This window comes from Chionomys nivalis, chromosome 7, assembly GCF_950005125.1.
Source record: "Chionomys nivalis chromosome 7, mChiNiv1.1, whole genome shotgun sequence".
Taxonomy (NCBI): Eukaryota; Metazoa; Chordata; class Mammalia; order Rodentia; family Cricetidae; genus Chionomys; species Chionomys nivalis.
This window is the reverse complement of record NC_080092.1, coordinates 57,771,957-57,787,936: the sequence shown is the minus strand read 5'-3', so window position 1 is coordinate 57,787,936 and position 15,980 is coordinate 57,771,957. Positions and strand designations below refer to the sequence as shown.

At 40.3% G+C, this 15,980-nt stretch overlaps 1 protein-coding gene across 1 annotated transcript in view; it reads right to left on the bottom strand.

The window, feature by feature from the left end:
- The window catches only part of Blmh (bleomycin hydrolase), a 42,303-nt gene that overhangs the window by 21,029 nt on the left and 5,294 nt on the right, over window positions 1-15,980 (bottom strand). Inside the window, exons 4-6 of the mRNA XM_057776466.1 lie at window positions 15,791-15,932; window positions 14,348-14,436; window positions 13,032-13,124 (exon numbers count right to left, since the gene is read on the bottom strand). Coding sequence (XP_057632449.1) covers window positions 13,032-13,124; window positions 14,348-14,436; window positions 15,791-15,932 — 324 coding nt within the window. The remainder of the gene's footprint in view (window positions 1-13,031; window positions 13,125-14,347; window positions 14,437-15,790; window positions 15,933-15,980) is intronic.

Sequence of the window (15,980 nt, the reverse complement as noted above, 5' to 3'; positions counted from 1 at the left end):
CTATTTTCTTAAAAGTTATAAAAAGACCTTTGAGCCGGGCGGTGGTGGCGCACGCCTTTAATCCCAGCACTCGGGAGGCAGAGGCAGGCGGATCTCTGTGAGTTCGAGACCAGCCTGGTCTACAGAGCTAGTTCCAGGACAGGCTCCAAAGCCACAGAGAAACCCTGTCTCGAAAAAAACCAAAAAAAAAAAAAAAAAAAAAAAACATTAAAAAAGACCTTTGTGTTTGCGTTAATAAAATTGTAAAATATGCTTGTATTATTTTTACTTTATACAAAAAAAAAGAGAAATAAATACTTTGTACAAGGCCAGAATATACAAAATACTTCCTTTTCTTTCTTTTTTTTTTACTTTGAGAATACTATTGTGGTTGTTTGGATAAGAATGGCCCCCACAGGCTCATACATTTGAACACTTAGTCACCAGGGAGTGGCACTATTTGAAAGCATTAGAAGGATTTATATGTGTGGCCTTGTTGGAGGAAGTGTGTCACTAGGAATTTCCAAGCCCCAAATCTCTCCCTCTCCCCCCCTCTATGGATGAAAATGTATTTCTCAGCTACTGTTCCATGTCTACCTGCATGCTGCCTTGCTTGCCATGATGATAATGGGCTAAACCCCTGAAATTATAAGCAAGTTCCCAAATAAATGCTGTAGTTCCCTGGGCGTGGCAACTTCACAGAAATAGAACAGTGATGAAGAAAGCTATTTTGGGTTCAGTGGTACACAACGTTAATCCCAGCACTTGGAAGGCAAGTGGATCTCTATGAGTTCAAGGCAAGTTCCAGACCAGCCAAAACTACAGAATGAAACCCCCCCCTCTCTCCCACACACACACACACACACACGCCTCACAACATAACAATTTGCCCCTATCTCTCTACCCTACTGTCACTACCCTGTTCCAGGCTCATCTCTAACTCAGCTTCACTCCTCGTTACACCCAAAAGAAGCGAGTCTTCTGTCTGCTAAGTTTGTGTTGTGCTAGTGTCTACACACTTACTAGGTTAACTCTAACACTCTCAAGGTAATCTACTCCTTCCCTCCCTTTTTCAGATGAGATTGTGACTCAAAAAAATGAAGTAACCAACTTAAAATCCTAGAGCCGGTGACTGTAAGATCAGGATCTGAGCTGAAGTCACGTGCTATTAAAGGAAAGCATTCTACTGAGCTTTAAAAGGGGACCATCTACTGAAGGCCTACTCTGTTGTGCTATAATCTACATACTGTAGCGCTCAATCCTCTCAACTAAGATGGCAGCTGTTACTGTCACTTGAGAGATAAAGTCCACAGCCTCAGGAAGTAAGCAGCATGCTAGAAGTCCCAGAGCAAGTAAATGGCAGATCTGAACTGAGTTTAGACTAAACTTTCCAAAATTCTGTAAATTCACCTCATGGCTTTCTGGGTTTCATATAACTTTTCTCCTATAATGTAGTACAAGGCTTTTAAAGGCCAGCAAACTGTCCTCTGACCTCCACACCTGTGTCATGGATGTTTGTGCCCACATGTTCATGTATGCGGCAAATGCACACACCTGCTCTCTCTCTCTCTCTCTCTCTCTCTCTCTCTCTCTCTCTCTCTCTCTCTCTCTCTCTCTCTCTCTCTCCCTCTCTCTGCTAAAGAAGAGAGGAATGACCTGGCTATACCAGCACACCTGGCTCATTTTCTACATCACCTCAGAGTAAATAATTTTAGAAGTACTTTCTTTGAGTCACTTCCCTGTTGAAAATTCAATAAAAGTTGCCTATTACTTCCCACAACAAATCCAAATTCCATGACCTAATTTCTTTTTCTTCTGTTTTGTTCCTATGTTCAGCACTACTCTTAAACGTACAGCCCAATTCACTGTTTTTCACATACATGGAGGTAACCACCATCTAGAACAGAATACATTAAAAAGGGTCCCTGGTTCTTTTTTTAGTAAATAACTCACATACTTGGCCAAGGTGACTATCATTTGACTCCTGCACTCTTGTCGATATGCCTGTGGGCTACGCTCATGTTCCTGTGATATAAGCAGTGTGTTCCTAACTGCTGTGATTCCACTGTCTACAGAAGAGGCTCTGCTTGCCTTTCACCCTGCTCTGCTGTTTTTCAAGAGAACTGTCCTTCAGGAGGATTTTCTGTGTACTTTATGAGCTTACACAGGTAACATCAACCACTGTCTTCTACTACTACATTCTCAAGCTGGTTTCCGCATAGCTCAGAGAGAGGCAGAGCAGTTTACAAGCAACTGTAATCGAGTTGTCCCAGCCATGGACTATGATTTTTGCTTGGGATTCACATAGACCATACAGTGTCCTGGATTTGCTATAGAAGGCAACTTTAGGACTCTGTCGCCATGAGAACACTACCACTGATAACTAAGGTAGAGAACCATGATTTGTATGTTCAACTGTTAACTACTAACATACATGTACGTATACCTATCAGTGAAATTGTTCTGGTCCACTCCAAATTATCCAAACGTGGTGAATCTACCAAGCTCTACACAACTTTCTGGTTTCACTTTCCTCTCTAAGGTGCACTGTACCTTATAGTATATTCTGTTCCCCTACCTGAATATCCGAAGCAAAAAGTATTAAATTACTACCTCCTCCCCAAAGCTGAACCTGAGGTAATACTCACAAATACACAATACACACACACACACACGAAAGCATCAGAAGAAATTGGTACTGGCCAGATGGCTCAGCAGGTAAAGACGCTGGCTGAATGAGCCTGAGGAGTTGAGCTCTGTTTTCAGAACCCATGTAAAAGTGGAAGGGATCAACCACACAGAGCTGTCCCCTCTGGTCTCCTTATGTACACCACGGTATATGCACACCTACAAACACGCCATACACAGAAGTAGTAATAAAATAGTTTTTTAAACTTTTTAAAAAGAAACCTGCATTTACATTACCAAACTGAATTCTCTAGTAAACCCCTTTGCAAGACAATAGTTGCTCACCCCTTATAAATCTAAAGATTTTAATCAAATATACTTGATATGACTGAGAGCTCTTCCTTTTAGATTCTTCAACTTAAGACGCATAGTTTTGCAAGTCAGGTATAGCACACACTTTAATCCCAGCACTGGGAGGCAGAAGCAGGATATTTCTGAGAGTTTGAGGCAGGCCTGTTTTACACAGTGAATCCTAGGACAGTCAGAGCTACACAGTGAGAACCTGTCTCAAAAAACAAACAAACAAAAACACATGAAGTTTTACTACTTAGTCATTACTTTGGATAATTTATAGCTCATCTATACCAATGGGCAGGGGACATCTGTCCCCAGTCAAGTAACGATAAATAATTTTAAGGATTCCCAAGGTTCCTAAGACTGCATTTTCTTGAAATGTAAGAATCTCTACTTTGAAATAACACTATTTTCAAAGGCACAAAAATGACAGTTAATGTTGAACATCCAAGTCTGCTCTCTGGTGGACAAAGCAGGAGTGTCACCTGATTCTCCCAAAATTTAACTGACATTCATGACACGGAATATGCACAAGAGCACAAGCATATTCCTCAGAATATAACTACATATGAGAATCCACCATTAAGTCCCTGGGGAAATGCACTGGTGACTTTAGGATTCTCTCTCTCAGCCCAGCACCTCTGCTCCTCCCTTTTCTCCACGGGAGATTACACTTGTTACATACTACTACTATATGTACACTGCTACTATATGTACACTGCTACTATATGTATACTACTACTACTATATGTACACTGCTACTATATGTACACTGCTACTATATGTACACTGCTACTATATGTATACTGCTACTATATGTATACTACTACTACTACTATATGTACACTGCTACTATATGTACACTACTACTACTATATGTACACTGCTACTATATGTACACTACTACTATATGTACACTGCTACTATATCTACACTGCTACTATATGTACACTGCTACTATATGTATACTACTACTACTATATGTATACTACTACATGTATACTACTATATGTATACTACTACATGTATACTACTACTATATATATACTGCTACTATATGTACACTGCTACTATATGTATACTACTACTACTATATGTACACTGCTACTATATGTACACTGCTACTATATGTATACTACTACTACTATATGTACACTGTTACTATATGTACACTGCTACTATATGTACACTGCTACTATATGTATACTGCTACTATATGTATACTACTACTACTATATGTATACTGCTACTATATGTACACTGCTACTATATGTATACTGCTACTATATGTACACTACTACTACTATATGTACACTGCTACTATATGTACACTACTACTACTATATGTACACTGCTACTATATGTACACTGCTACTATATGTACACTGCTACTATATGTACACTGCTACTATATGTACACTGCTACTATATGTACACTGCTACTATATGTATACTACTACATGTATACTACTATATGTATACTACTACATGTATACTACTACTATATGTATACTGCTACTATATGTACACTGCTACTATATGTATACTGCTACTATATGTATACTACTACTACTATATGTATACTGCTACTATATGTACACTGCTACGATATGTATACTGCTACTATATGTATACTACTACTACTATATGTACACTGCTACTATATGTACACTGCTACGATATGTATACTGCTACTATATGTATACTACTACTACTATATGTATACTGCTACTATATGTACACTGCTACTATATGTACACTGCTACTATATGTATACTACTACTACTATATGTACACTGCTACTATATGTACACTGCTACTATATGTACACTGCTACTATATGTACACTACTACTATATGTACACTACTACTACTATATGTACACTGCTACTATATGTACACTACTACTACTATATGTACACTGCTACGATATGTATACTGCTACTATATGTATACTACTACTACTATATGTATACTGCTACTATATGTACACTGCTACTATATGTACACTGCTACTATATGTATACTGCTACTATATGTATACTGCTACTATATGTATACTACTACTATATGTATACTGCTACTATATGTACACTACTACTACTATATGTACACTGCTACTATATGTACACTGCTACTATATGTATACTACTACTACTATATGTATACTACTACATGTATACTACTATATGTATACTACTACATGTATACTACTACTATATGTATACTGCTACTATATGTACACTGCTACTATATGTATACTGCTACTATATGTATACTACTACTATATGTACACTGCTACTATATGTATACTGCTACTATATGTATACTACTACTACTATATGTACACTGCTACTATATGTACACTGCTACTATATGTACACTGCTACTATATGTACATTGCTACTATATGTACACTGCTACTATATGTATACTACTACTACTATATGTACACTGCTATTATATGTACACTGCTACTATATGTACACTGCTACTATATGTATACTACTACTACTATATGTATACTACTACTACTATATGTACACTGCTACTATATGTATACTACTACTACTATATGTACACTGCTACTATATGTATACTACTACTACTATATGTATACTGCTACTATATGTACACTGCTACTATATGTACACTGCTACTATATGTATACTACTACTAGAAAGCAAATACACAGAGACAGGAATCCCTACCTGATTTGTTCACTGCTAAATCTCCGATGCCTAGACCGTACTAGGTACAGGTAATTTACTATTTGTGCCTTCTAATTGTGATTTCAGAGTAAACTTAGTGTATAGTCCAACCTGACTTAAAACGAAACAAAACAAAACACTAACACAGTCAAGGGGCTGAGCCTAAGTAACGCTGGCTTTCTAAACTAACACAGTCAAGGGGCTGAGCCTAAGTAACGCTGGCTTTCTAAACACTGCAAAGCTACAAGCTCTCCACACAGACGCCCTAGATGTGACTCTCCTTTCCCAAATCCCCAAGCCAATAATTACATGGTCTTGTTGGTTTTTATTTTTATTTTTAAAAAGAAGCCAATGGGGGCTGGAGAGATGGCTCAGAGGTTAAGAGCACTGACTGCTCTTCAGGAGGTCCTGAGTTCAATTCCCAGCAACCACATGGTGGCTCACAACCATCTGTAATGAAATCTGGTGCCCTCTGCTGGCCTGCAGGCATACATGCAGACGTACTGTACACATAATAAATAAAAAAAAAAAAAAGAAGCCAATGTTTTTTAGCTATTCTCTCCTGTCTGTGGCCCACAGAGACCCTTTTCCCTCACAACTTTGGAAGAAGGCAGTCTAGAGAAACCATGCTGAACATGGCTACACATGCATCCTAGGCCATCTGGTTTTTAATTCTTGATTAATTTAACTGTAATTAAGTTGGAAATTTAAAGTACTCCTACTTTGGGAATGTGTAATCTTTGTCTACCAACATATAACCCTTCGGAAAAGCTGCCGTCTGTATAAGAAAGATCTAATTCCTATCTCTAGTTAAATACATCTTCTAAGGGGCTCAAGAGTTGGCTCAGAGGTTAAGAACACTGGCTACTCTTGTAGAGTACCCAGGTTCAATTTTTAGCACCTTCATGGCAGCTCATAACCATCTGTAACTCCAGCTTCAGGGGATCTGACACCCTTACACAAACATACATGTAGGTAAAACACCAACACACATATATAAAATTAAACTAATTAAAAAAATACATTTTTCTGGGGCTGGAGAGATGGCTCAGCAGTTAAAGAGCACTGACTGTTCTTCCAGGAGGACTCAGGTTCAAATCCCAGCACCCACATGGTAGCTCACAACTGTCTGTTAACTCCAAGATCTGACACACCAATGCACATAAAAAAAAAATAAAATAAAAATATTTTTAATGATACATCTTCTAAGAAGGCAGAGTCTAAGTTTCAAGTTTACTTTTGTTAAAAAAAAAAAAAACAACTATTTTAATTGGCTTCTAAAACTATTTCCCCTAGCAGAGATTTATTTTCATTGACTTGTCAAAGTCTAACATGGCAAATGGCATAAACAGCATAAGGAAAGGAAAAAGGAAACAAGGCACAAAAAGCATGGGATTCAGAACAAAAGCAAAGCCTACCTGGCCTAATTTAAAGACAAACAAATGGAGAAAGTCAGTTCTCACGCACATGACTATTCTGGCTTCATCAGGTGAGGAAGAGAGAATTTAAAGCCAGTCAGGGGTAGACAAGAAATGAATGAAAGGTTAGAAGGAGACAGCAGTTCAGAGAAAACGGGTAAATCTGAAGATTCCAGAGGTTAGAACTATGTAGAGGTGGCACAATCTTAGAAGCAATGGTTGTTGAAAAAAAATCGAAAAAATCGGGGCTGGAGAGATGGCTCAGTGGTTAAGAGCATTGCCTGCTCTTCCAAAGGTCCTGAGTTCAATTCCCAGCAACCACATGGTGGCTCACAACCATCTGTAAAGAGGTCTGGCGCCCTCTTCTGGCCTTCAGGCATACAGACAGAATATTGTATACATAATAAATAAATAAATATTTAAAAAAAAGCGAAAAAATCTAAAGCATGGTAAAACTTAGTTACTTCCATTGTTATAAAGCACAAAGCTACAATGCTGTTTTATTTTGAGAGACTGTCTCACTATTTAGGCTAAAGTAACTCAAATCTGTAATCCTCCTGCCTCAGCTTCTGAAGTGAAGAGATTACAGGTATGGATCGGTATCCAGCTAGCTACAATGTTCTTAAGAAATCAATTACCTCAACTTCCTACTTTTACTGATGGAGAAACTAGGTTTAAAGGTAAAATGAACCACTGACCAGTCTGGCCACAAGCATCTTCATAAAAGCAGTAAACTCTGAAGGCAGTTCAGGAGTTCAGTGAACTAACTTCTGGAGAGGTATGTTATCGACCTTTATGAATGGGCTACACAGAGAAAGGGGACAGGAGGAAGGCACTCGCTACGGCTCCCTGGTGTAAGATAGAATAAGATGCTTAAAAACAAAAATATCTCCCTAAGTAAAAAGGGCAGATACATTAAATCTGTCTTCAGACAGGAAAGGCATGCAAGGTGCATGCCGGCAAACACAAGGTGTGGGCTGCTCTGAGATGATAGGAGAGTGAGCTCGGTAACCAACAGTGTTTTTGAGATTGCTTCTAGAGTAATGTGTGAATTAAGGAACCAGAAATGCAGACTTTCCTTCCCATCTCACTGCAGACCCTCTTGACCTGTATTTTCTGTACTGCTTTACATAGACTTGAAAAGTCTGTAAGTACTTCATTAGACCCTATCTTTCCCTCCTCTCAAATCTTCTCAATTATTATTTCTTTCCCACAGTTTCCCTACTCCTGATTGAACTGATAAAAAGCCTTTCCTCATATCTACAATCTTCCCTCAAGACATCATGACATCACCAAGATATCTCCCCTTCCCTGCCTTCCACAGAGCTCACTGGCAAGTCCTAACAGCAACCCTTCCAGACAAACCCAGAGATGTCACTGCTCATGAGTCTCTCTAACCTGTGTGCTTACAACTAACTTTCCGTCTAGTTTCTCTGCTTCTACAATCTGTTCTTAAAATATCCAGAGCGAAGGTGTCTTTCTGTCCTTGCCTCTCTGACCAACACACACACACACACACACACACACACACTCACTCACTCACTCACTCACTCACTCACACCTACCTTCCTTGAAACAGGGTTTCATATAGCCATACTGGCCTCAATCTTGTGATTCTCCTGTCTTAGCCTCCCTTGCACTACAATTACAAGTGTGTTTCACTATGCACAGCTTCAAGCTTCAGAGCAAAAAAAAAAAAAAAAAACTAAGCAAAGTATTAGTTAAATTCCCTAAAAGCTACCTTACTTAGAATAAGATGTAAACTCTTCACCACAGTTCTGGGCCCTGCATTAAGCCGGTTCCCATTTCATCTGCTTTCTGACCCACTCGCCCCCATTCTCCCTTCCCAGGCTCAAGTCACAGTGCCTTCTTTCTGTTACTCAGGAACGCCAGCTTCTTCCACCATGGGGCATTTGTCCTTGCTGTCCCCTGCCTGGTTCACTCTTATTATTCTTAGCTCAGCTCAGATTTTACCTCTGAAGACCTATTCAAACAGGTAAAGTATGAATCCTGGGACTGTAAAGATGGTTCAGTGGTTAAGAGTGCTCGCTACGCTTACAGAGGACCTGATCCAATCAATGGCTAATACCCACATGCAATGGCTCATGCCTACCGTATCTCCTCCAACACCCTCTTCCGGTGTCCTCAGACACTGCACTCTTATGCACATATCCACACACACGGACACACACATGAATACATAATACAGTTTTTTAAATAGTAAATTTTAGGACCTGGGCAGGTGATTCAATGGTTAAAAGCACTTGCTGCTTTTATGGAGAACCCAATCACTTCTAGTTCCTGTTTTAGGGGATTCAACAGCCTTTTCTGACCCCTGCAGGCTCCTGTATATACATGGTACACAAACATACACTCAAACACAAATACATACACACAAAATTAAAAAAATACATCTAAACATGATTTTAGGATATTAATATAGTTCATAAAAATGCTCAGTCTCACTCAAAATCATATATCATGAGATAATATTATTTACCTATCAGACTGACCCAAATCTAATTGTCACTGACAATAAGAATAGACATTAGTGTAACCCCCAGATAATTTGGAATGTGTCATCAGTTCCTTCCACTTCCCTCCTCTGGACATTAAAGACCTTAAGCATGTTACGCAAATACTATACCACTGAGCTATATCCTTAGCTCAATGTTTTATTTAAGGTTTATTTATTGATTTTATTTATTTATTTGTTTGTTTATTTATTTAGAGGCATCTGTGTAGCTCTGGCTGTCCTGGAACTTGCTCTATAGACCAGGCTGGCCTCCACCTCAGAGACCTGCCTCTGGGATCAAAGGTGTGTGCCACCACTACTTGACAGGTTTATTTATTTTTATTTTATGTGCATGAGTGGTTGCCTGCATGTGTGCCCAGTGTTCAGAGGTCAGAAGAGGGTGTAGGATCTGCTGGAACTGAAATTACAGATGTTATGATCCACCATGTGGGTGTTAGGAACAGAACTGGGTCCTCTGGAAAAGCAGTCAGTGCTCTTAACCACTGGGCCTTCTCTCCAGTACCATTAATGTTGTTTTTAAGAACCCTGCTATAGAATTTCCTAAGCCATCAAAATTATTTCCTGTCCCTTTTCACAACCCTGACAAGTATTGGCTTTGGTCTTTGTTTCAGGGTTTATTTTTAATAGAGCATGTTTGGAAAAGTACACATTAGTAATCCTAAGGGATCTGGATGCTCCAAGGGAGAGCACATGGACAACACCTGTAACTGAAGCGGCTGCAGGATTCCAGAAAGATCTGCTGAGTCTCCCACATCCACAAACCACCTACGCTCCTCTCTGAAAGAATGCCTTTGGCATAAACAAGTTCCCTTAGCGCTACCTCGGCTTCACGGTTACTCACTGAGGTCATCACTGAGACTTGCCCATAAGGCTAGGTAAATCATAGGTATTAATTTGTGGCTTTAAGTGAAGCTAGACTCTTCATTACAAAAGAGTCAGGTTCAATAATAAGGAGTTATTTGGAAGATTGTAAAAATGTGAAAACCTACCACACAGATTCTGTAGTGAACAGATGAAATAAGTCCCTAAGTAAACAACCTTACAAAACACCTAGACTCAGGACATGGCAAAGTATTATCTTTGGATTTCAAGGCAGGGGTAGAAGAAAACAAAACAAAATGTAAAAATGTATAGCTATAATTCTGAGTCATTTATTGTCCCCTACTAATCTATGGTTAGGACATAAATCTTAAGACTATTATTAATTCGAGGAGGATCACTAAAACAATACCATAGGCCATGATACTTATGGTCTATAAGCAGAATATCTGGGGGCTAGAAAGCTGGCTCAGGCAGTTAAGAGCATTTGTTCCTGCAGAGCCCCGAGCCACCCACATGGCAGCTCACTAATGTCTGTAACTCCAGTTCACAGGATCAGATGTCTTCTGGCCTCTGTGGGTACTGCACTGCACTTCCTGCAATTACATACATGCAGGCAAAGCACTCAGAAGTAAAAATAAACCCTAAGAAAAAAGAAGGCAGGGCAGTGGTGATGCACACCTTTGATCTGAGCACTCAGGAAGCAGAAGCAGGCGGATCTCTGAGTTCAAGGCCAGCCTGGTCTACAGAGCGAGTTCCTGGACAGCCAAGGCTACACAGAGAAACCCTGTCTTGGGGAAAAAAATATACTTCTCCTACTCTTCCTACTACTCTCTGGACCTTTTCATTAACCATTAGCACACAACCTCTCTAAGTTATTACATTCACTTATTTCTTTGTAAATGCATGTGTAGAGGTCAGAGGATAACTAGCAGGAATCCATCTTTCCCTTCCACCACAGGGGTCCCAAAGACTGAACTTAGGTCATCAAGCTTGGCGGCACTCAGTCAGTACCTGCTCAATCACTTGTTGGCCGACTTACAGTCTTCATCCCTGCTACCTTCCCATCACCTTAATCTAACCACAAGTTAAGGCAAACTGTCAGGAGAGATGGCCTCAGCAAGAGACACCATTCCAAATGGGAAGAGAAGTCAACAAACGACACAGGGCACTAGCACCTGGCATTCTGACATCAATTCCTTATTTGACATCCCTCCACCCCTGCCTCCTTACCATTCCAACGAGGGAAGTATTTTAAATTCCAAACTGAGTCTCAGGTTAGTGAGCAGATCTCAGGATGAAGGTAACTAAGTCAGAATGTAAATCCATGATACATCGAACTCTAAAGTCTCTTTCCCTCTGTACTAAGAGACTGTTCTTTGATAGAGCATTTAAGAAAGTTGAATATAATTTAAATGCAGTTAGCAAATAAATGTTACGCTTTCATCTATCCTAATGTATAAGAAACAGTTACCATGTCAAACACTAGATACGGAGCCCATGGACAAACCGAGACCTGAAGCAGTAAGGAACTTGTCCAGGCATGCAATCAAGCAGGAAAGATCATCGCTCTGACTGTAATCACGTTCCACTATGCTGCACTGCCTCCCTTAAACAGAATTTTCCACTCAAGTGACAAAATGTGAAGCCACTCGGCTCCCGTCTTAACTGTGGTCTCACCAATGTGCCCACAGGCTGAAGAAGGTAACATATGTTCTTTTCTCAGAGAATTTCTGCTTCATGTCTACTAGTACTGAATATGGAGATTACTAATACAGATGCTTATCTGCCTTGATACTAAACACTTATTTGGTGACTTTTCAATTTTCTAAGTGTTTCACACACATTACTATTAACAGATACAACCATCGCCAGCTCCTCAATAGAGAAGAAACCCAGATGCTCTGCTGTCCATCCACCTGCGTACAGTTTCCTATACCTGGGGAGGTAGTCCCTGATAGTCACACGGTAAATTCCTACCGCTGGTTCAACTCTTCCCTGAGTTAGTCATTTCCCTCCACGACCACACATCTAGAACACAACTTATTATCATTATTCATGGTTTTCCTTTTGTCCAAAAGACCACACTTGTAAAGCCAGGGAAACAGCTCAGTGGCAGAGCAAGAAGCGCTGAGTCTCATCTCCAGTACCGGGAGAGGGAGGATAGGAGGGAACGCCACACAAAAACTGAGCTCTTTGAAAGCAGAAACTGCCTTCTCATTTTTATTCCCTCAGTGCCAAACTCACAGAAAGCAGTACTTATGAATGTGTAAAAAGTGGTTTTTATATAGAACCTAAACTAGGAATTAAAAAAGCTCAGTACAAGTCCTTAAAACGCAAGAAAGTGTATATTTCATTCTTTTTTCAGCTTTAAAATAAGTAGTTTTTGTTGTTTTCTTGAGACAGGGTTCCCTGTGGCCAAGGCTGACTGTGAACTCTCGATCTTCTGTCTCTACCTCTGAAGTGAAAAATAAGTAGCTTTCATTCAATTAAATATCCATGCAGTGACTGATTCCATAATCAGTTTAGTAGGAGATTCTGAGTGCTTTTTAGATGAGTCACAAAAAATCCAAAGATTCTTATTACCTCCTCCATCATGGCATCTTGCGTAGATGAGATTTCCCCTTTGGTTGCTCCACTGTGTACCAGGTTCCGCAGCCGTATACAGAATTCTCTCATCTACGATAGAAACGTATTCAGCATTCCAGTAGTTGCACAAGCTGTTAATAAGCCTAACAGATCATCACTAGCTATGCTTGGAAGTGCAACACAGCCAATGCCCTGGGCAAAGTTTATAAAAACAAACTGATTTTCCCCAATCAGTGCACTTAAACAGACAGTGAGCAGTACTTTCAGTAAGGGCACGGGATCACTCCTAAAGGACACCGGGCAGAACTGGTCTTCTGCAACTGAGAGCCTCTGCGTGTGCGTGGGGCAGTGTCTGGTTCTGGGCCCACCACCCTTGGAAAACAGGGGACCGGTCATAGGAGCACTAAGTACTCGCATACATTCTCATTTAGAATCCTATCTGCTGTCCACTTTGCCTTCTCTGCCAGTCACTGTGACTGTGACTATACTAACCTCCAACATGTTTTTCTGTTTCTTTCAATTTTGGGAGAAGTCCCACATTAAAAAGATTCTGAAACTGAACTGCAGTGCTAAAATGACTTGTTCTCAATCAGAATGAAATCCAAAGCTAAGATTTACGATCTTCTAGCCTTTGGATAAGAGACCCCAGAGTTCCCTAGTAGGAAACACCCTACATCCAATACTGGGGAAACAGAGCTGTGCTTGTTTTTCAATGCACTCTTTTCCTTGGAGATAACATCTAATTTCAGTCTTGTAGATGTGGGTGGCAGATTTTGGCAACGTCCAGTTCTCAAAAAAGAGATCTGGCAAGCAGAACACCACCGCACAGGGCTTATAATCATCCCTGGGAAAATGTGGAGGAGAAATGATTCATTAGGGTAACTTAAACCATAAAAAACAGCTCAGTGACTACATCAAATCCTCAGTGGGTGGCTAAACCACACTGATGTGGTCTGGGTAAGCCTAAGAACAAAGCACACTTTTAAGGAAGTCTTACAAATTGCTCTGCTGGCTTCTGCTAGTTCATGAAGCGGCCTCAGCACACCTCCACTAGAAGCCAGTAGGCAGCACGGAAGCCTGTGCGTTCAAGACCCAAGTTAACTGAACCTAGTACTTTTTTCCTTGAATATCTGTAAGAAAACACTAAAGTCAAGAGAAACAAAACACAGTAATCTTGACGATTTCTTGAGGTTAATGTGTAGCCACAATGCTTTTGATAGACCTTGACATCAATAGTTATCCTGTCTCTGTAAAAAGTCAGTTAGTTTAATGTCAAGTACACTAACCCAGTCCCTCCTACTCATATTCTGTACCTTGTGATTCAGAATATCATTCATTCTTCTGCTTGCCTCTGTCGTATGAGATTCAGGGAAGCATTTCTTAGGGACAACACCATATTTTTCTAAAAGACAACAATTTTAGTGTTCAACAAAGTGAAAATAATTTCTAGTATTAGAAATTCTGTCCAAACTATTGGCTACTTTAAACTAGGCTGTATTAATGAGCAAGGGTGGGGTTTGGTTTATTTGTTTGAGAAAGGGTGGCCTCAAAGTCTCTATGTAGCTAAGAATAACCCTGAACTTCCTAGTCGTCCCGCCTCAACCTCCTGAGTACTGGAGTTAGGGGCACATACCGGGCACAGAACACTAGACTTGGTTTATTCAGCGCTGGGGACGGAACTCAGAGCTCTGTGCACACCAGGCAGCCCTCTACCGCTGGACTTCATCCCCAGCCCTTACCAGTGTTGTTGGATTGTTTGATTCTAAGGACTGAACCTAGGGCCTCGGGCATGCTGAGAAAGTGCCTTACTTCTGAGTTATCCCTCCAATCCCTTCAACAGATTTTTACCATGCAGCTATCTGCCTCGAAATTCGGCGTACTATTCCATCTATCGTACTCTATAAAACACTCAGCACGAGGTCTCCCACAAGAAAATGTTTGGATAAAGACATTTTCACACAGACGCAGGGCTTTGTTTGGTTGTGTGCTTGCCCCGCTGGCTGTTGCTGTTTGCAGTGCTAGGGATCAGACCCACGGTCATGTGCACGCCAGGCAGGCACTCTACCACAGATCTACACCACCAAACCACTTTTCTTTCCTTTTCAGATTTATTTTTATTTTGAGTATTTTCCCTGCATTTATGTATGTGCGCCATGTGTGTCCCTGAGGAGGTCAGAAGAGTGTCTGGAGTTACAGATGGCTGTAAACCACCCCACAGGTACTAGGAACTTAACCTGGGTCTTCTGTAACAGGAGCAAGTGCTCTTAACTGCTTGCCTGTCCTTTAGTCCTATTAATATGCTTCTCAATTCCCGGGTGCTTTAAGATTACTTTAGTATGTATGGGTGCTTTGCCTGCACGTATGTCTGTGCACCACGTAAAGGCTAGAAGAAGATTTTAATACATTAGAATTGGAGTTACAGGTGGCTATGGGCCACATCTAGCTGCTGGAAATTGAACCTGGGTCCTCTGAAAGAGCAACCAGTGCTTTCTAGTCACTGAGCCATCTCTCTAGCCCCTCAGTGCTTTTTATGAGATGTTACTTCTAATTAATTCTCCTCCCGGTCAAGTCTTCATGGTATCTACTTCTTTATCAGTTATTTAAAGAAAGGGACTTCACATTGAGAATGAGAAGTAAAAATTTGTAGAGCTAACTATGCAGCCTTCTTGGAAGTCAGTTCCACTGTGTACACAACCACAGAGAAATAGCCTATTCCTAACTGCAGAGCTTGCGATTCATTCGGAAAAAGCTCTTACCAACGATGTTGACAAGCATGTCCCATTGTCCACCATCATTTGTAGGGTTCATAAGCAAATACTGCACCAGTCTCCCATCTTCAGGCTCTTTTTTCTGGGCTGTATCCACGAAAGCATTCAAGAAGAAATAACAGCGTTCAACCTAAAGTAAAAGAAGATAAATAAAATTAAAGGCAAAGGGAGTCAATCA